Source organism: Macaca fascicularis, chromosome 1 (assembly GCF_037993035.2).
Source record: "Macaca fascicularis isolate 582-1 chromosome 1, T2T-MFA8v1.1".
NCBI classification, from domain to species: domain Eukaryota; kingdom Metazoa; phylum Chordata; class Mammalia; order Primates; family Cercopithecidae; genus Macaca; species Macaca fascicularis.
This window is the reverse complement of record NC_088375.1, coordinates 187,477,671-187,503,867: the sequence shown is the minus strand read 5'-3', so window position 1 is coordinate 187,503,867 and position 26,197 is coordinate 187,477,671. Positions and strand designations below refer to the sequence as shown.

Genomic DNA, 26,197 nt, shown 5'->3' with positions numbered 1-26,197 from the left:
AGAGAATCGCTTGAACCCGGGAGGCGGAGGTTGCAGTGAGCTGAAATCACGCCACTGCACTCCAGTCTGGTGACAGAGCGAGACTCCGTCTCAAAAAAAAAAAAAAAAAAAAAAAAAAAATTAGTTCAAGCTTTCTATGATTTCCCCAGGAAATTTGGACATCCCTCCCCCTACTTTCCCAGCACTGTATATAAACCTCCATTATAACACATCATGTTTAGATGTCAACATATTCAATGGATAGTAAGTATAGTTTTTAATCTATTTATTTCCAATGTCTAACATAATACCTATTCCATAATGGGCCCCAGTAAATATTAGAATATATAAAGGGCAAATGTCAATTTTTTTTTTTTTTTTAATGATGGGGTCTCACTATATTGTCCTAGCTGGAGAGCAGTGGCTATTCACAGGCACTATTGTAGCTTACAGCAGCCTTGAAACCCTATGCTCAAGCCATCCTCCTGCTTCAGTCTCCCAAGCAGCTAGGATTACAGGTGTGTGCCAATGCACCTGGCATGGCAAATGTCACCATAGACGATTCTAGATAGGAAGGGGCAAGGGGAATAGGTGATTGACAGAATACTGAACATTCTGGTTATTACCAGCATGCCCAGCAGTCACAGATGGATAATTCCAAGAAAGGTAAATTCATGCTATTCAAGTAAATGGGCATGGGTACTAAGGAAAACAAATTAATTTTTTTGTTAATTTAAATAAAAATCCCATGCTCCACTTGAGAAGTACTTTATTAATTCAAGAGAATTAAATGTTTCGTTTAACTCAAACAAGTTTTGCTCACTTTTGACCACTCCATGATTTTGGAATATACCAACAATTTTTCCTTTGGGCCACCAGAAAGCACAGCTCTGGTCAGAATCTGGTTCTGAAAAGGTATTTTTAGAGAATAAGACTTGGAATTGAGTGTACTTTGGCAAACATTTTTAGATTGAAAGGCCTAACAGGAACTAGGGTGGAGTCACTGGGAAAGGAAGCCAGAAGTGTAATATTTGGAGCAGTCTCTGGTCAAACTTTAAAGTAGAGAGTGCTTATATTGTCTAACCTAGTTTTGTAGATAATAGATAAAGAAAATAGATGAAGATTCAGGGAAGTAGCCCTGCTGAGGATTAGAAAGCATGCATTTTGGCTTATATTTCCTAAGAAATTAAGAGTGGAGATAGGAAGCTGGAGAGGATTCTACTCCAGCTCTGTAAGGAAACTCCACCCTCAAGTAGTTGGCAATTTGGTAAGCAAGAGTACTGTAACTTTTTATTTAATTATCTCCTTTCTCTATCTGCAATGCTCATTATTCACAGTTAAAACTGCATACTATAAATAAATTATCTAGCCTCCCTTGGGTTCATAATTAGTCAGGTTATAGTTAAGAAAAAAAATGGCCTAAAACCTAAATAAAATATGAACAATAACACAGAATATGTAATATAGAACATAATTTCTCCTTACATTTTCAAATAATAAATTATCAACCAATTTTTTTGTTTGTTCTTTTTTTTTTGAAATAGAGTCTCGCTGTGCCGCCCACACTGGAGTGCAATGGTGTGATCTCAGCTCACTGCAACCTCCGCCTTCCAGGTTCAAGCAATTCTCCTGTCTCAGTCTCCTGAGTAGCTGGGATTACACAGGCATGCGCCACCACACCCAGTTAATTTTTTTTTCTTTTTTTTTTTTTGGTATTTTTAGTAGAGATGGAGTTTCACCATGTTGGTCAGGCTAGTCTCGAACTACTGACCTCGTGATCTGCCCGCCTTGGCCTCCAATTTTAATATATTTAACACCAACTTTTTTTTTTTTTTAGAACTGAGGTCTCCGGGACTGGGCATGGTGGCTCACCCCTGTAATCTCAGCACTTTGGGAGGCTGAGGCAGGAGGATCACCTGAGGTCTGGAGTTCAAGTCCAGCCTGGCCAACATGATGAAACCTTATTTCTACTAAAAATACAAAAATTAGCTGGTATAGTGGCGTGCACCTGTAATCACAGCTACTCGGGAGGCTGAGGTGGGAGGATCGCTTGAACCAGAGAGGTAGAGGTGGAAGTGAGCCAAGTTCCCACCACTGCATGCCAGTCTGGGTGACAGAACAAGACATCATCTCAAAAAAGGAACTGAGTTGTCCAGACATTATACTTTATGGCCACTCAGTTTTGTCTTTTTTGTTTGAAATGGAGTCTCCGCTGCCCAGGCTGGAATGCAGTGGTGCGATCTCAGCTCACTGCAACCTCCACCTCCCAGGTTCAAGTGATCCTCCCTCCTCAACCTCCCGAGTAGCTGGGACTACAGGCATGCACCACCACGCTCAGTTAATTTTTATATTTTTAGTACAGACAGGGTTCCGCCATGTTGGCCAGACTGATCTTGAACTCCTGACCTCAGGTGATCCGCCCACCTGGGCCTCCCCAAGTACAGGTGTGAGCCACCGCGCCGGGCCCTACCACCAGTTTTTTGTAGGTGGTGGCACAACTTAAAGAAAACTTTATATTCAACAAAAATAAACCACTTCATTTTTTACTTTCCCTTGTTATTAACCAAGCCACCATATCTCTGGCATGTAAACTGACTGCACAATTCTTTCATATTACACGGACATTCTGAAAATATACTAATGCAACTAATGTTTAGATTAATGTATCTTTTACTTACCCATATTTATAAGTCCCTTGAACTTGAGAAATATTCAGATTACTGCTCAAGTTTCTTGCCAGAGCTGTTGGAATAATGGGGATGGGCTTCACAGGTGTGCATTTGAAGTTATTTGCTAGAGTTACTGCTGCCCAATGCAAGTCAAATTCCACACTGTCCAAAGTCTCCCTGGAAGTGATATGAGCTCTTAGGGAAAGCAGCTTACCACAGTCCAAGGAATCTTTGCTACATATATGGCACTGTAGAGCCTGAGAAATCAATATTAAATAATTATTTTACAACTTCGAAACGTGCAAAGTTTATTTTATACTGATACATATACATATATAATATCTTGCACTAATAAAATTAAATGAGTTCTGACTTACATTTCAGTTCTCATTTCTTCCATGTGACCAAAAGATTATGTGAATAATTATATCAAAGCAAGTAAGATTCACTGTCCCAAGCTCCACTACACATTTCCAATGCAAATATCCTAGCAGCACTTCAGTCATATTGGGAAGTCACCCCCAATAAATACTTACTACATGGGAAAAAATGGACATAAAATAAGTCTTATTTTTTTTTTTGAGGAGTCTCGTTTTTTTGCTCAGGCTGGAGTGCAGTGGCACAATCTCAGCTCACCACAAACTCCACCTCCCAGTTCAAGCGATTCTCCTGCCTCAGCCTCCCAAGTAGCTGGGATTACAGGTATGTGCCACCACACCCAGCTAATTTTTTGTATTTTTAGTAGAGATGGGGTTTTACCATGTTGGCCAGGTTGGTCTTGAACTCCTCTTGATCAGCCCGCCTCAGCCTCCTAAAGTGCTGGGATTATAGGCGTGAGCCACCGTGCCTGGCCTCATAAAATAATTCTGATTGAGTCTCAGAGAATCTAAAGTCCATTCCTCTTTGATTCCTTTCTTGCTACCACAAACTGTCAAGTTAGTTCTCCCTCTGTATTTGCCCATGCCCACTGTGTCCTTCCAAGTTTCACTGCTACCATTGTACTATAGGTTAATACATCCCTCTGTAATACACACCAGCCCAACTACCACAATGGCTACTCTCTATAACTTCAGTCAGCCTACCCTATCAGATTAACTTATTTCTGATTTGACACTGTTTCCTTTTCTCAAGAACCTTCAATTACTACATGGCCCGTATGACAAAGTTCAAATTCCTAAGGCTGGCAGACAAGGCTCTTTTTTCTTGAGAAAGGATCTTGCTCCCACCAACGCTGGAGTGTCGGGCTCAAGCAATCCACCTGCCTCAGCCTTCCAAAGTGTTGGGATTACAGACACAAGCCACCATGCCCAGGCAAGCCTCTCTTATAATCTGACCAAATTAATACTCCAGTCTGACTGCCCACAAATTCAGCAAAAATGTATACCCCGAACACTACCCTAAGTACATCTTGAACTTTCTTATCTTGGTTACACTGCTTCTTCTGAAAGGCTTACCTAGAAGTTTTGCTCTCAGAAACACATTTAGTTGGATTTTAGGTTCACAATAATTCAATCAAATTATTGTGAATAATTCTCAAATATGGTTTTACTAAAATACAGCATACTAAACATAGTTTGATTCTTGTGTTGAATTAACTATCAAGTTGTCAATGAATCGCACCTTTAAAGCTGAACTGAAGTCATCTACACTGTGAACTATCATTTCTCTTGAACAAAGTTCTTGAACATGAACTTTGCATGGAATCAAAAAGTCCCCAGGAAGAGAAGCAGTAGGGGTTATTTCTAGACATTCAGGTACTTCTCGACCAGGATCAAAGCGATCTACTGTCAATGTCACACCTTCTTCATCTGTAGAACAAAAATAACAGCTATTATATAGTATACTGATTAAAAACGTAAAACCAACCCAGCAAGACTACATTATAGCAAAGCACTTTGTTCATATCAATAATACACTAAACTCTTAAATACTAAACTAAAATCTTACAGTAAACTAAACTTTTACAAGAGTATACTAAACTCTTACTTGCTTATATACATTCATCCATCTGACCAGATAGTGAATTCTGTAATTGATGGTTTTACTCATCTTCATATCCTTGGTACACAGCAAAGAAAATTAGCACAAAGCAAATACAATAGTTGACCGAATCAATAAATTCTATTGCAGTCATACAAGTAATTTTTAAAAAGGTTTTCTTGTACTGATGGGGTCTCACTATGTTATGCAAGCTGGTCTTAAACTCCCAGGTTCAAGCAATCCTCCCACTCCAGCCTCCCAACGTGCAGGGATTACAGATGTGAGCACTGGTCAATTTTTAAAAGTGTATTACCTTCGTCTACTGTCAGAGAACCAAGTAAAAAGCATGATGAATTTTTTTTATTCTGCTTAGCATGACGATAAGCAAGTCGGATGGTCTTTTTAGTCACTACAAGCTTTGGATTTCTGAAAAACAACAAGTCTTTTATGAACATGGTAGACCTCATATCTTAAAAAAACCTCCTGCCATAAAATGCTGTCTAAATTATAACACACATTTTAAAAAATGTACAGAAAGATCATTGTCAGGAAATCCCAGGGTCAAAGGCAGGGGATAGGGAGGGCCACCTGGAAACTAGAATGGCAATAAACAGACACTGAGACTACAGTTGTTCTCCAGGCATTTTGTTAACTTGATGAACCTCAGCAGGTAGGTCTCCTGTTTTTGTAAGTTAAAACAATCACATCTATTTCTTTACATACTGTGGATGGGCTTCAGATATAATTAGCATTACAGTGGTGCCCCCTTATCTCTGGGAGACATGTTCCAGACCCCCAAGTGGATGTCTGAAACCGCAGATAGTAACAAATCCTATATACACTATGTTTTTTCCTATACATACATATCTATGATAAAGTTTAAATTATAAATTAGGCACAGTAAGTGATTAAAAACAATAATAATACAATAGAATAATTTTAACAGTATACTCTAATAAAAGTTGTATGAATATAGTCTGTCTCTCAAAATACCTTATTGTACTATACTGTGGGTAACTGAAACCACGGAAAGTGAAACCATGTATAAAGGGGGGAAACTACTGTATTGAATACAAAATATAGTATGATTTAAATGTTTTAAAAAATGTAAAAGGAAAACCAAAATATGAGCCAGGAATAAGATACTATGAAAACAGACCAGGCAAATTTGAATAAAAAAGCCATATGGAACTTAAAGAAATAAAAAATATAATTTGCAAAAATTCAATGAGTTATATAATTAACTGGGGATAGGTACACAAATGTGTATTTTTATTCTATTAACTATGCATATATACTATAAGTATCCTTTCATATATATGGTACACCGCCACATTTAAAAAACCTAAATGAGGGCCAGGCGCAGTGGCACACGCCTGTAACCCCAGCACTTTGGGAGGCCGAGGCAGGTATCACCTGAGGTCAGGAGTTCGTGACCAGCCTGACTAACATGGTGAAACCCCATCTCTACTAAATATAAAAAAATTAGCCAGGCATGGTGGCACATGCCTGTAATTCAAGCTACTTGGGAGGCTGAGACAGGAGAATTGCTTGTACCTGGGAGGTGGAGGTTGCAGTGAGCCTACATCATGCCATTGCACTCCAGCCTGGACAACAAGAGCAAAACTCCATCTCAAAAACAAAAACAAAAACACCCAACCAAACCTAAATGAACAGGTTAGATGGCAGCTAAGCACAGCTAAAGAGAAAATAAGTAGACTTGAAAAACAAAGGAAACTACTCAAAATGTATAGAAAGATAACAATAAAAAAAATAAAAACAGGACTAACCATTATTTAGTTGAACTTCCATAAGACTCTCCCTATTTTTGTCAATAGTACCACCCTTCTCTGCCAACCAGTGTTGAACCTGAATACTTTCTGACTTGTATCTTTCCTTCATTCCTCTAGTCAGTCAGTCATCAAATACTACAAACTATTTCTTCAAAACACCTTGTTTCATTCTTTCCTCTTGATCTGAATACTGCTACATTGCTCTAAGTCCTTATAATACATAATAGATGCCATTTATGAAATACTTTCTATTCCAGGCACTGTGACAATTGCTTTACAGAGTCTTATTTAACCCCTAGAAGAGAACTGTGAAACTGGTATTATTAGTCATTTTATAAAAAAGGAACCTGATCCTTGGCTACTTTACTGAGGTCGCATAAATAAGCAGTAGAATCAGGATTTGATTCCCTAGGCAGTCTTCCTCCAGTTATTGCACTTTTTTTTTTCTTTTGTTTTTTTTACTTTTTATTTTAATTTTTTATTGAGACAAAGTCTCACTTTGTTGCCCAGGCTGCTTTCAAACTCCTGACTTCAAGCAATCCTCCTGCCTCAACCTCCCAAAGTGCTGGGGTTACAGGTGTGAGCCACCACGCCCAGCCCAGTTACAGAACCTTAAACCATTACAGTATACATCTGTGTGATTACAGAAAAGCATCTTGAAGCTAGGCTGACTCAAGGCTCTCCCCACCACAATCTATCTTTCTTAGAATACTACTTTTAACAAGTAAATCTTAGGTACAAAACCTCAATAGATCTATTTTCTATTACTTTACACCTAAACTTCTTTCTTGTCTTTCTGTCAAGGTCCTGGAGGTAACCACAAGGTTTTATACTCCTTCTAATCTGATCCACTCAAAAATCGGTTCAAGCTTCTCAATGTTCTACAAAGACACCATGCTGATATGATAAAAGACACTTTCAGTTTTTATTATATTTCACCTCTTTTGAATTCCTACAATATGCAGAATTTGCAAAAAACTGGGAAATTAAGATTATCTCTCAAAAGTACAAGGAACAGATGTTAAGAAGCAGCAGAAGGAAGATTTTGCCTGAGGGGAGCTTCTAAAAGAAAAGTAAAGAAAAATTAATAATTGGTCATAGTAATCAACTTTGCCTTACACATCTTTGTATTACTCTTGTTTATACTGGTTTGATTTGAAAAAAAGAAACATGTTATACCTGTAGTAACTGAGATGTAAGTAGATGAAATCTCCAGTTGGCGTTGGGTTCCAAAGTGCACATTTTGATGGAGGAAAGTGGAAAGGTACCATCCTGCTTGAAGGAAACCTTTCAAAAAACAATTTAAAATTAAAGCACAAGGATTAGCAAACTTGGTAGACATTTGGTAGGAAACAATTAACTATCTTTAAGGTGATGGTATTTTCAGATTACTTTTGTAATCTTCTAAGAGTATATATATATATATTTTTTTTTTGAGACGCAGTCTCACTCCATCACCCAGGCTGGAGTGCAGTAGCATGATCTCAGCTCACTGCAACCTCTGCCTCCCGGGTTCAAGCAATTCCCCTGCCTTAGCTTCCTGAGTACCTGGGATTACAGGTATGCGCCACCACATCCAGCTAATTTTTGTATTTTTAGTAGAGACGGGGTTTCGCTATGTGGGCCAAGCTGGTCTCGAACTCCTGACCTCAAGTCATCCACCTGCCTCGGCCTCCCAAAGTGCTAGGATTATAGGCATTAGCCACTGTGCCCGGCCAAAAAATACTCTTTTTTTTTTTGAAACAGATTCTCACTCTGTCACCCAGGCTGGAGTGTTGTGGTGCAATCTCGGCTTACTGCAACCTCCACCTCCAAGGTTGAAGTGATTCTCCAGCCTCAGCCTCCCAAGTAGCTGGGACTACAGGTGCATACCATCATGCCTGGCTAATTTTTTGTATTTTAGTATAGACAGGGTTTCACCATGTTAGTCAGGATGGTCTCGATCTCCTGACCTCATGATCTGCCCATTTCACCCTCCCAAAGTGCTGGGATTACAGGCGTGAGCCACCATGCCCAGCCTTTTTTTTTTTTCCAGACGGAATCTCACCCTGTTGCCCAGGCTGGAGTGCAATGGCGTGATCTCAGCTTACTGCAACCTCCGCCTCTGGGTTCAAGTGATCCTCCCACCTCAGCCTCCCAAGTAACTAGGATTACGGGGGTGCACTACCACATGCAGGTAATTTTTTGTATCTTTAGTAGAGACGGGGTTTCACCATGTTGGCCAAGCTGGTCTCAAACTCCTGACCTCATGATCCACCGCTTCAGCCTCCCAAAGTGCTGGGATTACAGGCGTGAGCCACCGCGCCCGGCCCAAAATATATTTTTTAAAAAAGAAAACTCACTTGTAACTCTACTACCAGGAGAATAGACACTCAAAATTTGGCTTATTTGCCCTTTTTATCTATGCATATGTAAATTTATACATACACAAGCTTTTAAAAAAGAACAAGACAAGGCCGGGCGCGGTGGCTCACGCCTGTAATCCCAGCACTTTGGAAGGCCGAGGCGGGCGGATCACAAGGTCAGCAGATCGAGACCATGGTGAAACCCCGTCTCTACTAAAAATAGAAAAAATTAGCCGGGCACAGTGGCGGGCGCCTGTAGTCCCAGCTACTCGGGAGGCTGAGGCCGGAGAATTGTGTGAACCCGGGAGGCGGAGCTTGCAGTGAGCCGAGATTGCGCCACTGCACTCCAGCCTGGGCGACAGAGCGAGACTCCGTCTCAAAAAAGAACAAGACAATCCTATAAAGTCCCTTTTAAGTAACAGAAAAACGAGTATAAATCATAAATTTACATTTAAATTTAAACTAAAATCTTTCTTTTCTTTTCTTTGTTTTTTTTTTTTTAAAGAGCAGGGCCTTGCTCTGCTGCCCAAGCTGGAGCGCAGGGGCACAATCGTAGCTCACTGCAGCCTTAAACTCCTGGGCTCAAGGGAGCCTCTAGAGCAGCTAGGACCACAAATGTGCACCACCACGTGAGGTTTACTTTCGTATTTTTTGTAGACACAGGGTCCCACTATGTTCCCCAGACTGGTCTTGAACTCATGGTTTCAAGCAATCTTCCCACCTTGGCCTCCCAAAACACTGGGATTATAGGCATGAGCCATGGCTCCTGGACTAAAATCTGTCTTTCTGAACTAATTTCAGATAATTGCTAGACAATACCCAATAGTTATGAAAAGCAAAAAACCTTAATAGATTCTTAATTATTTTCCAGTGTTTCCAAAGTTGGTATTTTGGAATAACAAAATACTGCACAAGTTTAATTACTGAAGCATCAAAAGGACATAATTATAAATAATTCCTCAACAAAGATGGCAGGGGCAGTGTAAAGCAAGGTTTCAATATTAAATCATATAGGCTACCATAAAAAACTTTTCATTTTACATGAATGAATAGTACAGGAAAACCACAATAAGAAAAAGACCACTAATGGGGCCAGGCCCGGTTGCTCACACCTATAATGTCAGCATTTTGGGAGGCCAAGGGAGGTGGATCACTTGAGGCCAGGAGTTCGAGACCAGCCTGGCCAACAGGGCGAAACCAGCATGGGCGACAAAGTGAGACTCTGTCTCCAAAAATTAAAAAATAAAAAATAAAAAAATAGTAACTAAGTGTACAGTTGGATTGTCTGTAACACAAAAGATAAATGCTTAAGGGGATGGATACCCTATTTCCCATATATGATTATTACACATTGCATGCCTTATAAAAATGTCATATACCCCATAAATACATATACCACATACCCACAAAAATTTAAATTTTTAAAATTAGAAACAAAATATACTGAACTTGTTACACAACTGTACCCTTCTAAGAACAGAAGTTAAGAAAATTTTTCTGTCTACACGGGGTTTCCCATGTTGCCCAGGCTGATTTTGAACTCCTGAGCTCAAGCAATCTGCCCACCTCAGCCTCCCAAAGTGCTGGGATTACAGGCATGAACCACCTGGCCCACTGACAAATTTCTTTTTTTTTTTTTTTTTTTGAGACGGAGTCTGGCTCTGTTGCCCAGACTGGAGTGCAGTGGCGCCATCTCGGCTCACTGCAAGCTCCGCCTCCCGGGTTCACACCATTCTCCTGCCTCAGCCTCCCAAGTAGCTGGGACTACAGGTGCCCGCCACCACGCCCGGCTAATTTTTTGTATTTGTTTTTAGTAGAGACGGGGTTTCACCGTGTTAGCTAGGATGGTCTCTATCTCCTGACCTCGTGATCCGCCCATCTCGGCCTCCCAAAGTGCTGGGATTACAGGCTTGAGCCACCGCGCCGACAAATTTTGAAATAAGAGATGGCAGGGGGGTAGAACACAAGAGCCAAAATTAAAGCAAAAGGAATATATGATAGCCTCCTTGGGTCATGTTTCCCATTATGTTCATCAAGAACATCTGGCACAAAGAAAGACATTACAGAGAATAAAGGGGACCCATGAATGTAATTCTAGTTTGGAAGAAAAAAAAAATGCACATGTCGGCATTAATTGTTGTTCCCTAGGGGAAAAAAGAGCAATAAATGATCCAAAGAGCCAAACAATACAAGTTGATTTGCCCAGTCCCCATAGTAACTAGGGACAGAGAAAATTGGGAGACAGGTGGCAAGCTCCTACTTCACATGACAAAGGCTTAGGAACATCTGAGGAAATTTGGTATACCTAATGTGAAATTATTCGCATCAAGGAATTAGTATTTGTAAGAGGGAAGGAACCCAACCACTTTCCCACTTGTCTAGAAAGTAAACAAACACTGAGGTAATTTTTAGCCTCTTAAGTTCAGGTACTATTTCCCGTCAATAAAGATCTGTGTTATGAAAATAACTGAAGGAGGGGATGGAACTAGTATTTACTGAGTGCCTATTATGTACTAGACCCTTTAGTTTAGTAATCTTATTTAACCCTTCACAATAATCTTCTGTGAGACAGAGATTACCATCCTCATTTTACAGATGAGGAACTGAGGCTTAGTTAATTAACTTGATCAAGGTAACCTACCTAACAAGTGGTAGAGCTGGGATATGAACTCAGAATTTCCTGATTCTAAAGATCATGTTCTTTTTTCTCTTCCAACCTACCTTCCCAAGTTATGTGAACAGCTGTAAGACAAATATTTGTAAAAATACTTCTATACCTGGTATTCATCTGGGGCCATGCAAGAGGATATATAGGCTCCATGATGTCTGGTGAATGATTTCTTTAATTTCAAATTCTCAGTATCCTAAAGAATTAAAGAGAATATTACTAATGAATGATAAAAACAAAGAAGAAAAATATGATTTAACCACATATTAAAATTACAGGCAAAATTAGATTACTTCTTATATGAAGTGTGACTATAGATTAATAAGATTAAATGCTTATATATTCTGCCAATCATTTTCATATGTTACAGTCATTCTGCCAATAAATTACTGTGAATATTTATTCTAGGCAGCAAAATCTACCAATATACCTATCCCTTAAGAAAAGCTCAGATTCTGCCCCAAAACCTTGGTATCAACTTAGTGAGCTTGATAGGGCAGGTCGTATTAAATGTATGAGATTTTGACCAAAAGCCTTACAATCCTCATAAAACCATGAAGCAGCAGAAAAGAATGATTTGGGTTAGATATTTATTGGGCCTACAATGAAGTCATTAAAGAATCTTCAGTGGAAAAAAAAAAAGTACTGCATTCCCACAAACTGACTTGTGTCACTAAAAAATCAGTGTACTTTTTTCCTTTTTTTTTGAGACGCAGTCTTGTTCTGTCGTTAGGCTGGAATGCAGCAGCGCAATCTCAGCTCACTGCAACCTCTGCCTCCTGAGTTCAAGTGATTCTCCTGCCTCAGCCTTCTGAGTAGCTGGGACTACAGGTGCATGCCACCACACCCAGCTAATTTTTGTATTTTTAGCAGAGATGGGGTTTCACCACGTTGGTCGGGATGGTCCCGATTTGACCTCATGATCCGCCCACCTCGGCCTCCCAAAGTGCTGGGATTATAGGCATGAGCCACTGCACCCAGCCCAGTATTCTTTTTTTAACTCCAGATGCTCTCTCTGGGTACTCTCCTCCATTCCTATTGCTTCTATACTCACCTATCTATAGCAAACCTTTAGCTCCACCTCTCTTCTGAGTTTCAAATCCATTTTCTTTTTTTTTTTTTTTCTTTTGAGACAGGGTCTCACTCTGTAGCCCAGGCTGAAGTAGTACAGTGATGCAATCTCAGCTCACTGCAACCTCCACCACCTGAGCTCAGGTGATCCTCCCACCTCAGCCTCCCGAATAGCTGGGACCACAGGCATTCACTACCGCACCTGGCTAATTTTTTTGTATTTTTTGTAGAGACAGGGTTTTGTCATGTTGCCCAGGCTGGTCTCGAACTCTTGGACTAAAGCAATCCATCCGCCTTAGCCTCGAAAAGTGCTGGGATTATAGGCATGAGCCGCCATGCCTGGATGTTTCAAAGCCATATTTCTAACTGCCCACTGGATAGTTCCATCTAAGACCTCATAGTCCTTTCTTTAGAGTTTAGTATGTCCTATATTCTTTCAAGTCTTAGAGTTCTTTAGGTCCTGAACATTCTGTATCAATTCTAGGAAAAAGAAACTGTCTAAGGCCGGGTGTGGTGGCTCATTCCTGTAATTCCAGCACTTTGGGAGGCTGAGGCAGGTGGATCACCTGAGGTCAGGAGTCTGAGACTATCCTGGCCAACATGGTGAAACCCCTTCTCTACTAAAAACACAAAAATTAGCTGGGCATGGTGGTGCACACCTGTAATCCCAGCTAGCCAGGAGGCTGGGGCAGGAGAATCGTCTGAACCTGGGAGGCAGAGGTTGCAGTGAGCCGAGATTGTCCCACTGCACTCCAGCCTGGGCAAGAGAGTGAGTCTCTGTCTCACTCTGTGTGAAGCAAGATAAAGGAGAAAAGGATAATTAATCCAGGTGCAGAGATTATTTAGAAGAGACTTTTTAGATAAAGTCAGAGGCTGAAAATCCTATTGAAAGTGCTCTTATACCTTGTTCAAGGCAGAGAAAAATGTGTTCTTTTTTTTTTTTTTTTTTTTTTGAGACGGAGTCTCTCTGTGTCTCCCAGGCTGGAGTGCAGTGGCGTGATCTCGGCTCACTGCAAGCTCCGCCTCCCGGGTTCACGCCATTCTCCCGCCTCAGCCTCCCAAGTAGCTGGGACTACAGGCGCCCGCCACCACGCCCGGCTAGTTTTTTTTGTATTTTTAGTAGAGACGGGGTTTCACCATGTTAGCCAGGATAGTCTCGATCTCCTGACCTCGTGATCCACCCGCCTCGGCCTCCCAAAGTGCTGGGATTACAGGCTTGAGCCACCGCGCCCGGCCGAAAAATGTGTTCTTAATAAAGTTGACTAGGCCAGGCACGGTGGCTCATGCCTGTAATTCCAACACTTTGGGAGGCCGAAGCAGGCAGATCACGAGGTCAGGAGATTGAGACCATCCAGGCTAACATGGTGAAACCCCGTTTCTACTAAAAATACAAAAAATTAGTGGGGCGTGGTGGCGGTCACCTGTAGTCCAGCTACTCGGGAGGCTGAGGCAGGAGAATGGCGTGAACCCAGGAGGCAGAGCTTGCAGTGAGTGGAGATTGCACCACTGAACTCTAGCCTGGGCGACAGAGCGAGACTCTGTCTCAAAAAAAAAAAGTTGACTAAAAAGTCCTTCTTAGAAATATCTGGACTTAAAAGGTTTAATGCAGCTTCCATGGAATGCAGGCTTTAAATCCTAAAACCCTTCCTTAGTACTTGGTTGTCACGGATAACAGTATTCACGTGGATAACTATAACTCTACAAAGTATAAAAAGTGCCAATTTTTTCTTCATTAAACAGAAGTATCTTAAAATGTGCTATTGTGTCTTCTTTATTCATTGGAGTGAAAAGATGGATAATGTTGATTTCTCATTTTAAAACAATATACATAAGGTAGTTTCACTGTCAGTGTTGTACAAGCAATTAAAGCTAATGAAACTAAAACCACACAATATCTATACCTAGCAAAACATATTCTCAGGTGAAGGCATCATCGTATACAATAGAAACCTTCAAATCATCCTCATCCCTTCTTCCATACAAATAATCTTTCCATACCCACCAACTCAGTTGCTAACTTCATCAACTCTCACGGTACTTACGGAAAAGTCCCCACAGTGCTGCTAGAAGGGTATTTTGATATAAATCTGATCAAATTATTCTCCTGCTTTAAAAGTCAATGGCTCATGTCAGGCGCGGTGGCTCACGCCTGTAATCTCAACATTTTGGGAGGCCGAAGTGGGTGGATCACCTGAAGTCAGGAGTTCGAGACCAGCCTGGCCAATATGGTGAAACCCCGTCTCTAGTAAAAATACAAAAAACTGCTGAGCGTGGTGGCATGTGCCCATAATCCCAGCTACTAGGGAGGCTGAGGCAGGAGAATCGCTTGAACCCGGGGGACGGAGGTTGCTGTGAGCCAAGATCATGCCACTTCACTCCAGCCTGGGCCAAAGAGTGAAACTGCGTCTCAAAAATAAAAATAAAAATATTTTTTTTAAAAAAGCCGATGGCTCTTCTTTACACACAGAATAAAGGATCTTCACAATCCAGCCCCACTCTATTATTCCAAACTTAACCCCCATCCACTCATCCTACATTCCAGTCAAACTGAACTACTTGCAGTGCCCCGGTTTCAGTATCTGCACAGGCTGCTCCCCTTAACTTGGAATGCCCTGGTAAACCCCCGCCATCCCTCACAATCCAACTCGAATGTCACTTCCTCTGTGAAACCTTCTCCCAAACACCCTGGTGATGGTACTATACTGTCTCTGTACTCACACGCATAGCATTCTCGCACTTTGCGGCTTACACTTTACTTCCAGTAGTCCACGAACTTCAAACATTAACTGATCCCTTTACTACGTAGCAGAGTGTAAGCCAGAAATTGTGAGGAATGCAAGAGGGAGCATTCAAGGTTTCAGGCCTCAAGAAATTCCCACCGTAAAAACAACTTTAAATAGCACGTTATCGACTGCAAACCTCTTTCGCATATCTTAGCTCAGATCATACCCAAGGATTTCATGGAATGCTTAATTTCTCCCACTAGCTCCCCTTCTCGTCATCGGCTCCAGGCTCCTGGAGGGCGGAACCCACTACAGGGCTTTGAATGGTCCCACCAACCTTCCCCGGGCCCCGCTGCCGCCCCTCAGGGGGGAACCAGCAGCACAAAGCTCCACTTACCGCAACTTCCGCGGAGCTGAGGTCTGTTTGCAGGGTAGAAGCAGGAGCCGGCGCCAGGGAGCACCACCAACTCCGGTACCGCCTCTGGGACGTTGGGGTCGCGGGAATCTCGGCGGCAAACACAGGCTCGCGAAACCGAAGGCCGCGCCGCGCCTGCTGACTGGTCAGAAACCCCGCCAGTCAGGGAGCGGGGGTGGTGCTAGAGCGCCGCGCACGGTCGCCGTTACGTACTGGCGTGCCAACCAATCAGCGCCCCGTGCTGGTTCTACGCTCGACCAATCCCAAGTCTTCTTGGAGAACTGCGGGCGCCATCGGCGCTCCAGGATCGAGGTTCGGAGGATTTAAACCTTTCATTTCGTCAACGGTTAAGTTCCGGGGCGGGGTAGGCTTTCCGCTAGCGCAATGGAAAGCCCACCTAGGTAGACGGAGGAGCGAGTGGCAGATGAAGCCGGAAGTGCTCTATAAGACGGTCATCGGTCGGATACTGGAAGCGGACACCTGAAGAACAGTTTCCAAACTATTTACCCGAAAGCACAAAAAACAAAGTTAGAGTTCTTCCAGTTTCTTACTTTTTAATTTTTATTCTAAAATTTACATTTTAATTTTTCCTTTTTCTGATTACTTATCCTCAAGTTCTAGATTTCTTCCAGTTTATTTCCTAGGAAGCCATCTGTGTTAGTGATACTATTTATTTATTTATTTATTTATTTATTTATTTTTGAGGTGGAATCTCACTCTGTCGCCCAGGCTGCAGTGCGATGGCGCGATCTCGGCTCACCGCAACCTCCCCCTCCCGAGTTCAAGCCATTCTCCTGTCTCAGGCTTCCAAGTAGCTGAGATCTACCACCCACCACCACGCCCGGCTAATTTTTGTGTTTTTTAGTAGAGACGGGGTTTTACCACGTTGGCTAGGCTGGTCTTGAACTCTTGACCTCAGGTGATCCACCCGCCTTGGCCTCCCAAAGTGCTGGGATTACAGGCGTGAGCCACCACGCTGGGCCCAAATTTTTATTTATTAATTTATTGATTGATTGAGACGGTGTCTTGCTCTGTCGCCCAGGCTGGAGTGCAGTGGCACTATCTTGGCTCACTGCAACTCACTGCACACTGCCTTCCAGGTTCAAGCAATTCTCCTGCCTCAGCCTCCGGAATAGCTGGGGTTACAGGCAAGCACTACAACGGCCGGCTAATTTTTGTATTTTTAGTAGAGACCAGGTTTCACCATGTTGGCCGCCAGGCTGATCTGGAATTCCTGACCTTAAGTGATCTGCCCACCTCGGCCTCTGAAACTGCTGGGATTACAGGAGTGAGCCACCGCCCCCAGCAAAGTAACATAAAAATTTTAAATTCTCGTTGAATAGAAGAAAAGAATGTGACTTAAATTTATAAACCATATATGCCTATCTCTACAACTATTGATATTATATATAGTATTGATATTTTATGTATTTATGTACAGTCAGCCCTCTATCAGTGGGTTCCATATCCACGGATTCAGCCAACCACAAATGGAAATATTCAGAGGGGAAAAAAACAAAATAACAACAATAAAAATAACACAAATCCAGTCTGGGCAACATGGCAAAACCCTATCTCTACAAAAAATACAAAAAATTCACCAGGCATGGTGGCATGTGCCTGTAGTCCTACTACTTGGGAGGCTGAGGTGGGAGGATGGCTTGAACTGGGGAGGCAGAGGTTGCAGTGAACTGAGATTGTGCCACTGCACTCCAGCCTGGGTGACAGATCAAGACCCTGCCTCAAAAATAATAATACAAATAAGACACACATATTGGGTGCGGTAGCTCCTGCCTGTAATCCCAACACTTTGCAAGGCTGAGATGGGAGGATCGCTTGAGACCAACAGTTCAAGACCAGCCTGGGCAATATAGCAGCATCCTGTTTCTACAGAAAATTTAAGAATTAGTGGGATGTGGTAGTACAGGCCTGTAGCCCTAGCTACTGGGAAGGCTTAGGTGGGAGGATTGCTTGTGCCCAGGAGTTTGAGGCTACAGTGAGCTATGATTGTACCACTGCACTCCAGCCTGGGTGACAGAGTGAGACCCTATCTCGCAAATAATTTAATTTAAAACCATAACCACTTTGACCAGGCACAGTGGCTCATGCCTATAATCCCAGCACTTTGGGAGGCTGAGGTGGGCGGATCACCTGAGGTCGGGAGTTCGAGACCAGCCTGACTAACATGGAGAAACCCCATCTCTACTAAAAACACAAAATCAGCCACGTGTGGTGGCACATGCCTGTAATTCCAGCTACTAGGGAGGCTGAGGCAGGAGAATCGCTTGAACCTGGGAGGCGGAGGTTGCAGTGAGCCAAGATCGCGCCATTGCACTCCAGCCTGGGTGACAAGAGTGAAACTCTGTCTCAAAAAAAACAAAAACAAAAACCTATAACCACTTTTTACATAGCATGTACACTGTATTAGGTATTACACAATGTGCTAGGTATTATACAATTAGTTCATACAATTAGTTATTATAAGTAGTCTAGAGATGATTTTTAATTTTTTTTTTTTTTTTTTTTTTTTTGAGACAGGGTCTTGCTCTGTCACCACAGACTCAACTTCTGGCTGAAGTGATCCTCCACTTCAGCCTCCCCAGAAACTGAGACTACAGGCACATGCCACCATGCCCAACTAATTTTTGTTTTAAGATAATTTAAAGTATAAGGATGACTGTACACTGGTTATATGCAAATACTACAGCATTTTATATAAAAGACTTGAGTATCTGTGAGCCAAATTGGTATCCCTGGGGTTCCTGGAACCAATCCCCCATGGATACAGAGGGAAGACTGTATATATTGTATTAATATTCCTTTGATAATTTATAATTATTTCCACAGCTAATGTGGTATTAGTGCTTTCTCCACCAGTATCTGATATTATTCTCCTAACAGCCAAAGTACAGAAGTGTTATCCCTATTTAACAAGAGATGAAATGTGTTACGATCCCACAGCTAGTTAGTGCAGAGTCAGGATTTGAAATGTCACTTACTTTGCTCAACACTCCACTTTTGTTAGTTTCCTGAGCAATATGGAAATATCTTAAAGTCTGAGCTGTATTTGTAGGCTGCCCTGGTCAGAATAAGCATCTACCCTTTTAAGAGAGTGAAAACACTATTCTGAAAAATGTATCAAACTAGCAAAGAAATATGTGCTCTAAGGCCAGGTGCAGTGGCTCACGCCTGTAATCCCAGCACTTTGGGAGGCTAAAGCAGGTGGATCACCTGAAGTCAGGAGTTCAAGACCAGCCTGCCCAACATGGTGAAACGCCATCTCTGCTAAAAATACAAAAATTAGCTGGGCATAGGGGTGAGCACTTGTAATCCCAACTACTAGGGAGGCTGAGGCAGGAGAATCGCTTGAATCTGGGAGGCAGAGTTTGCAGTGAGCCGAAATCACAACACCACACTCCGCCTAGGCAACAGAGTGAGACTACATCTCCAGGAAAAAAAAAAAAAAAAAGAAATATATGCTCTATAGAGCATCATTCTCTGCTTTCCTGAAAAAATTCTTGGCATCTATGGCACACATTTTAAGGGGAATGATGGTCAGTTCCTGAGCTCTAGTGTGAGAACAGGAAGGGCCTCAGACAGCCATGCATGTCTGACAAACTGCTGGCCAGCCCAATGAGGAGCTCCAGAGCAAAGATTGTCCATTAGAGGAGTCCCACATTAGGCAGAAATGGCTAGGCCCTAGAATACTTGCTGTGCCTAGTCATTGCCTGAGGCTTCCAAGAAAGAACAAGCACCAAAGCTAAGGCAGATTCCAAAGGCCACAGCGAGAGGCTGTCAGGCAACTGCAGTCTTTGCAGCTGACTGAAAAGTTATTTCTGGAAAGAAAAGTTACACATCTCAATGATTGCCATTAGGCACATGAAGTGCAAAGGCCCTGAGTTACATGGGACGCCTTTGGATGATTTTTTTTGAGACGGAGTCTCACTCTGGCGCCAGGCCTGGAGTACAGTGGTGTGATCTCAGCTCACTGCAACCTACGACTAGCAGGTTCAAGCGATGAACCCTGCCTCAGCCTCCCGAGTAGCTGGGATTACAGGCGCCCGCCACTATGCCCAGCTAATTTTTTTTATTTTTAGTAGAGACAGGGTTTCACCATGTTGGCCAGGCTCGTCTTGAACTTCTGACCTCGTGATTTGTCTGCCTCAGCCTCCCAAAGTGCTGGGATTACAGGCGTGAGCCACCACCCCCGGCCTGGAAGATTTTATATACAGGACTGACATAATCTAATTTTAGGTTTTTTTTTGTTTGGTTTGGTTTTTTTTTTTTTTTTTTTTTTGAGACGGAGTCTGGCTCTGTCGCCCGGGCTGGAGTGCAGTGGCCGGATCTCAGCTCACTGCAAGCTCCGCCTCCCGGGTTTACGCCATTCTCCTGCCTCAGCCTCCCGAGTAGCTGGGACTACAGGCGCCCACCACCTCTCCCGGCTAGTTTTTTGTATTTTTTAGTAGAGACGGGGTTTCACCGTGTTAGCCAGGATGGTCTCGATCTCCTGACCTCGTGATCCGCCCGTCTCGGCCTCCCAAAGTGCTGGGATTACAGGCTTGAGCCACCGCGCCCGGCCTGTTTTGTTTTTTGAGATGGAGTCTTGCTCTGTTGCCCAGGCTGGAGTGCAGTGGCACCATCTAGGCTCACTGCAACCTCCACCTCCCAGGTTCAAGCATTTCTTGTGCCTCAGCCTCCCGCAGCTGGGAATACAGGTCCCCGCCACCACGCCCAGCTAATTTTTGTATTTTTGGTAGGGAGGGATTTTCACCATATAGGCCTGGCTGGTCTCAAACTCCTGACCTCAGGCAACCCGCCTGCCGCGGCCTCCCAAAGTGCTGGAATTACAGGCGTGAGCCACTGCACCTGGCTGAGGCTATGATTTTAGGTTTTAAAAGGACCATTGATTGCTATATTGAGAATAAACTGTATGGGGCAAGGGCAGAGATGCAAGGAGACCAGTTCAAAAACTGCTGCAATAACTTAGGAGATAGATGGTGACTTGGACCAGAATGGTAGCAATGGAGGTGGGGAGAGGTTATTGTATTCTGGATATATTTTGAAGGAATAATCAATATGATTTGATTCCAGATTGAATTTAGCATGTAAAAGAAAGGAATTCTGTGTCAGCTTCTCATGATTTATGATTTTTTTTAAAAGTACTTTGATATTAGAAAGAGAAATGTAGTATGAGTTAGACAAAAGGGAAGGGGTGAGCATAACACATAACCCCCACTCCTTAGGTGTGGGCTGCACGTAATGACATTTCTTCAAAGTGTATAATATTGGGTTGAGGGAGAAAGGCAGAGGGAGGAAAGTGACTTTACAACGGGAAAACCTGACAAACACTACTTCTGATGGGTCATCAAGCCAACCTCAATAGTCAAGGTGACAGTAGGTACACTTCCTTCTTTCCTTTTTTTGTTTTTTAGAGACAGTGCCTTGCTCTGTTGCCCAGGCTGGAGTGCAGTGGCACAATCATAGCTCACTGCAACCTCAACCTCCTGGTCTCAAATAATCCACCCACCTCAGCCTCCAAGTAGCTGGGACTACAGGAGGGTGCCACCATGCCCAGCTTTTTTTTTTTTTTTTTCCAGTAGAGAAGTACTCTCTCTATATTGGCCAGTCTGGTATTGAACTCCTAGCCTCAAGTACTGGGCCTCCAAAGTGCTCGGATTTCCAAAGTGCTGGGATTGCAGGCGTGAGCCATAGCACCCAGACTACTATGTACACTTGATATGATGTGATTAAAATGGCACTTTAGGCTGGGCGCAGTGGCTCACGCCTGTAATCGCAGCACTTTGGGAGGCCGAGGTGGGCGGATCACCTGAGGTTGGGAGTTCGAGATCAGCCTGACCAACATGGAGAACCCCCATTTCTACTAAAAATACAAAAAATTAGCTGGGCATGGTGGCACATGCCTGTAATTTCTACTCGGGAGGCTGAGGCAGAAGAATTGCTTGAACCCAGGAGGCTGCGGTTGCGGTGAGCCAAGATCGTGCCACTACACTCCAGCCTGGCGACAGAGCGAGACTCCATCTCAAAAAAAAGAAAGAGAATAAGTTTAATGGAATAAAATCTACAAATGCTATACCAAGGACCTACTATACACCAAGTTTTGTGCTAGCTGGTATGGGGAGTTGAAAGGACATGATAAGCATAGAACAGGGAAGGCACAATTTTATAGGCTGTGTAATAAGAGGTAATTATCCAAAGCAAATATGAATAATTGTTAGATGACAGGCCTGTTTAAATAGACTGAAGATATACCATGCTAGTCTTTGATCCCTGTTTATATATATTTATGTATCATTTCTTTTTTTTTTTTTTTTTTTGAGATGGAGTCTTGCTCTGTCACCCAGGCTGGAATGCATTGGCGTCATCTTGGCTCACTGCAACGTTCACCTCCCGGGTTCAAGCAGTTCTCCTGCCTCAGCCTCCTGAGTAGCTGGGATTATAGGCACCCACCACCATGCCCAGCTAATTTTTGTATTTTCAGTAGAGACAGGGTTTCACCATGTTGGTCAGGCTGGTCTCAAACTCCTGACCTCAGGTGATCCACCCGCCTTGGCCTCCCAAAGTGCTGGGATTACAGGCGTGAGCCACACCGCACCTGGCCATTTATGTATCATTTCAAGACACTGTGGAATTGCTACTACTTTTGGTCCTTACAGAGAAAAGCTACTGGTTTTATTTTTTAAATTTCCAAGTTCTTTAGTTTGCTTTACAGATAACCATTTCCAGTGTGTCATTTTTTTTTAAAGTATAAATTTGTTGCATAAACAATGTTATAATAAGAAAAAAATTATAAAAGGAAAAATTCATCCAGAATTCTATATTCTAACTGCTGTAGACTCAATATTTGTGTTCCCCACAAAATTCATATGTTGAAATCCTAACCCCTAATATGATAGTAAGTAGGGGGAGCCTTTGGGAGTTGATGAAGTCACGATGGCAGAGCCTTCATGAATGGGATTAGTACCTTATAAAAGAAACCTCCAGAGAGCTCCCTTGCTCCTTTCTGCCCTGTGAAGTCACATGGAGAAAATGGCTGTCTATGAACCAAGATAGCAGACCCTCCCTAGATACCAGGTCCTTGATCTCTAACTTCCTAGCTTCGAGAGCTGTGAAAAATAAATTTCTGCTGTTTATAAGCTACCTGTTTATGGTATTCTGTTATAGCAACCCAAAGACATCAATTGTTTTTCCTTATTCCTTTTCAGTCCCTGTCCACATGACATGGTCTTTATGATTAGACCAAGTAAATTTTCAGTGCTATAAACCCTGATGGTGCCTGCTAACAGACTGGCTGTGGGGATTAAAGAACTATTGTTATCACCAGGAACAGGGAAGTTGGAATCGGTTATTTCTTCTCTTCCTGGTTCTGTTACTTATTACTGTACTAAGTTTCTCCAAACACCCAACTTTCCCTTTCTCAACTTACACTTTTAAGCTAAATTGTACTACTGATTTTTAAAACAACTACAGGTTTGCTTTTAAGAAACATATTTTTATGTCTCTTGTTTTAAAAAGACGGGGTCTCTGTCACCCAGGTGGGAGTGCAGTGGCAAGATCTCAGCTCACTGCAGCTTCAGCCTCCTGGGCTCAAGTGATCCTCTCACTTCAGCCCCCTCTCCACCCCAAGTAGCTGGGACTACAGGCATGCGCCACCACACCAGGCTAATTTTTGTGTTTTTTGTAGAGATGAGGTTTCACCATGTTGCCCAAGCTAGTCTCAAACTCCTGAGTTCAGGAGATCTACCTGCCTTGGCCTCCCAAGGAGTGCTGGGATTACAGGCATGAGCCACTGCGCCCAGCCTTAAGAAACATATTTTTAAAGAAGATTGCTAATCTGTCAACTTATGCAAAATTCCTTTTAGACACTTAAAAATCTTAGGAGAGGCAACAATTACAATTTATGTCTCAAGTCACATTGACTTATTTTACTTATTTTTTAAAGCTTGGATTATTTGGAATGAATACTGGAATGATCAAATATCACATACTGGTAAATTCTCTAAAAGTATTTACTAAACTGAGCTAATGTACCATCATCCTGATTTTGCAGACAAAGAAATTGCAGGTATAACCAACCTACCTAAGCTTGCGAAGTTAGCAAAGATGTTGCAAATTTAGCTAAAGACAGTCAGTCTCCCTTCACTGGTCTGCCTGCAGTTCTGCAGTATAGAGCTAAGCTCAGCTGAGAAAGTCACTCCCAGGAGAGCAGTCATATTGTCTGCTACCAGATCTGTCACATCACTTTTTTTTTTTTTGAGATGGGCCGGGCGCAGTGGCTCAGAGATGGAGTCTCACTCTGTCACCCAGGCTGGAGAGCAGTGGCACGGTCTCGTCTCGCTGCAACCTCCACATCCCAGGTTCAAGCAATTCTCCTGTCTCAGCCTCCCAAGTGGCTGAGATTACAGGTGTGTACCACCACTCCCAGTTAATGTTTGTATATTTAGTAGAGACGGGGTTTCACCATGTTGGCCAGGCTGGTCTTGAACTCCTGACCTAAGGTGATCCAACCACCTCCACCTCCCAAAGTGATGTGATGTGAGTGGGGCGCGGTGGCTCACGCCTATAATCCCAGCACTTTGGCAGGCCGAGGCGGGTGGATCACGAGGTCAGGAGTTCAAGACCAGCCTGGCAAGCATGGTGAAACCCTGTCTCTACAAAAAAAATACAAAAAATTAGCCAGGCATCGTGGCATGTGCCTGTAATCTCAGCTACTTAGGAGGCTGAGGCAGGAGAATTGCTTGAACCCGGGAGGCAGAGGTTGCAGTGAGCCGAGATCATGCCACTGCACTTCAGTCAGGGCAACAGAGCCAGATTCTGTCTTAATCAATCAATCAATCAATTTTTCAAAAGAGATGGGGTCTCACCATTTTGCCCAGGCTTGTCTTGAACACCTGGGCTCAAGTGATCCTCCTGCCTTGGCCTCCTAAAGTGCTGGGATTACAGACATGAGCCAACATGCCCAACTTTTTTTCTTTTTTTTTTGAGACAAGGTCTCTCTCTGTCAACCATGCTGGAGCAGCATGATCACAGTTCACTGCAGCCTCAACCTCCCGGGCTCAAGTAATCCTCCCGCTTCAGCTTCCTGAGTAGCTGGGATCACAGGCACGGGCCACCACATCTGTCTAACTTTTCTAATTTTTTGTAAAGACAGGGTCTCACTAGGTTGCCCAGGCTCAAGCTGAATTCTGAAACATGAATATAACATAGGCAGCCAAGGGGAGTAGTCAAGGCTGGGAAAATGAAAGTATGGGAACAGATATCTATCTCTAAGAGGCAATTATGATAAATAGGATTGATGAATGGTGACAAAGCCTATTTCCTAATCCCCTACAAAGGGCACTAGGAACATAGATCTACCCTGGGAATAGTATGGAGATACTGAATGTATGTGAAAAGACCTAATGTACTCCATGATAAACACCTACAGGTAAGGATGGGTTTTAAGGATAGCCCTTGCTATACATCTTTCTGAGATCAGTCTTCTGGTCTGTAATGCAACATATTTTGACGGGATTTTTGTGAGTATGGAACTTTTCATGGAGTCAGTGTTGTATAGAAATGCACATTTTAAAGTCATACATGCTGAATTTGAATTTGACTTTGTCATCTATTTGCCTTGTGGGTTTTTTTTTGTTGGTGGTTTTTTGTTGTTGTTGTTTTGTTTTGTTTTTGTTTGAGATAGAGTTTCACTCTTGATGCCCAGGCTGAAGTGTAATGGCACGATCTTGGCTCACCGCAACCTCCACCTCCCAGGTTCAGGTGGTTCTCCTGCCTTAGCCTCCCGAGTAGCTGGGATTACAGGCACCCAGCACCACACCTGGCTAATTTTGTATTTTTAGTAAAGACGAGGTTTCTCCAAGTTGGTTAGGCTGGTCTCAAACTCCCGACCTCAGGTGATCCGCCCACTTCAGCCTCCCAAAGTGCTGGGATTACAGGCGTGAGCCACCATGCCCAGCATTGCCTTGTGGTCTTGAGCAAAGTACTTCTACTTCCTGGCTCTATTTCTCCATCTGTAAAATGATAGTACTAACTTCACAGCATTATAAGAATTTCATAGGCAAGGCAAGGCTGATATTTAGCTAATACCCAACTGGAAAGGCTATATTGGTGATTAAAATATTGAAACAGGCTGGGCGCGGTGGCTCATGCCTGAAATCCTAGCACTCTAGGAGGCTGAGCTGGGTGGGTCACTTGAGCCCAAGAGTTTGAGACCAGCCTGGGCAACATGGCAAAATCCTGTCTCTACAAAGAATAGAAAAATAAGGAAGGCATGGTGGTACACACCTGTAGTCCCAGCTACTCAGGAGGTCAAGGCTAAAGTGAGCTGTGATGTGCCACTACACTCTAGCCTGGGCAACAGAGACCCTGTTTCAAAAATAAGCAAACAACAAAAATATTGAAACATTTACATACGAGTTGGCATATAGCTACTTCCCTAAGCACTTCCAGTGTCCTCTAACTCTCCCCTGGGACACACTGGACCTCCTCACAATCTAGCAATTAGAATATATCTGAGGCCAGGTGTGATAGCTCACG

The 26,197-nt window shown here is 42.9% G+C and overlaps 1 protein-coding gene across 9 annotated transcripts in view; it reads right to left on the bottom strand.

Annotated features, from left to right (window-relative positions):
- Nucleotides 1-26,197, bottom strand: part of STIL (STIL centriolar assembly protein) — an 80,241-nt gene that overhangs the window by 47,723 nt on the left and 6,321 nt on the right. For 4 of the 9 annotated variants that reach the window (XM_045371391.3, XM_045371397.3, XM_045371402.3 and 1 more), the window contains exons 2-7: nucleotides 15,626-16,142; nucleotides 11,544-11,630; nucleotides 7,601-7,708; nucleotides 4,942-5,054; nucleotides 4,269-4,456; nucleotides 2,658-2,905 (exon numbers count right to left, since the gene is read on the bottom strand). In XM_045371391.3, the coding sequence (XP_045227326.2) occupies nucleotides 2,658-2,905; nucleotides 4,269-4,456; nucleotides 4,942-5,054; nucleotides 7,601-7,708; nucleotides 11,544-11,587 (701 nt within the window). In that variant the 5' untranslated portion in view covers nucleotides 11,588-11,630; nucleotides 15,626-16,142. The remainder of the gene's footprint in view (nucleotides 1-2,657; nucleotides 2,906-4,268; nucleotides 4,457-4,941; nucleotides 5,055-7,600; nucleotides 7,709-11,543; nucleotides 11,631-15,625; nucleotides 16,143-26,197) is intronic. The other 5 variants (XM_045371395.3, XM_074007418.1, XM_074007425.1 and 2 more) reach the window with 2 other exon arrangements.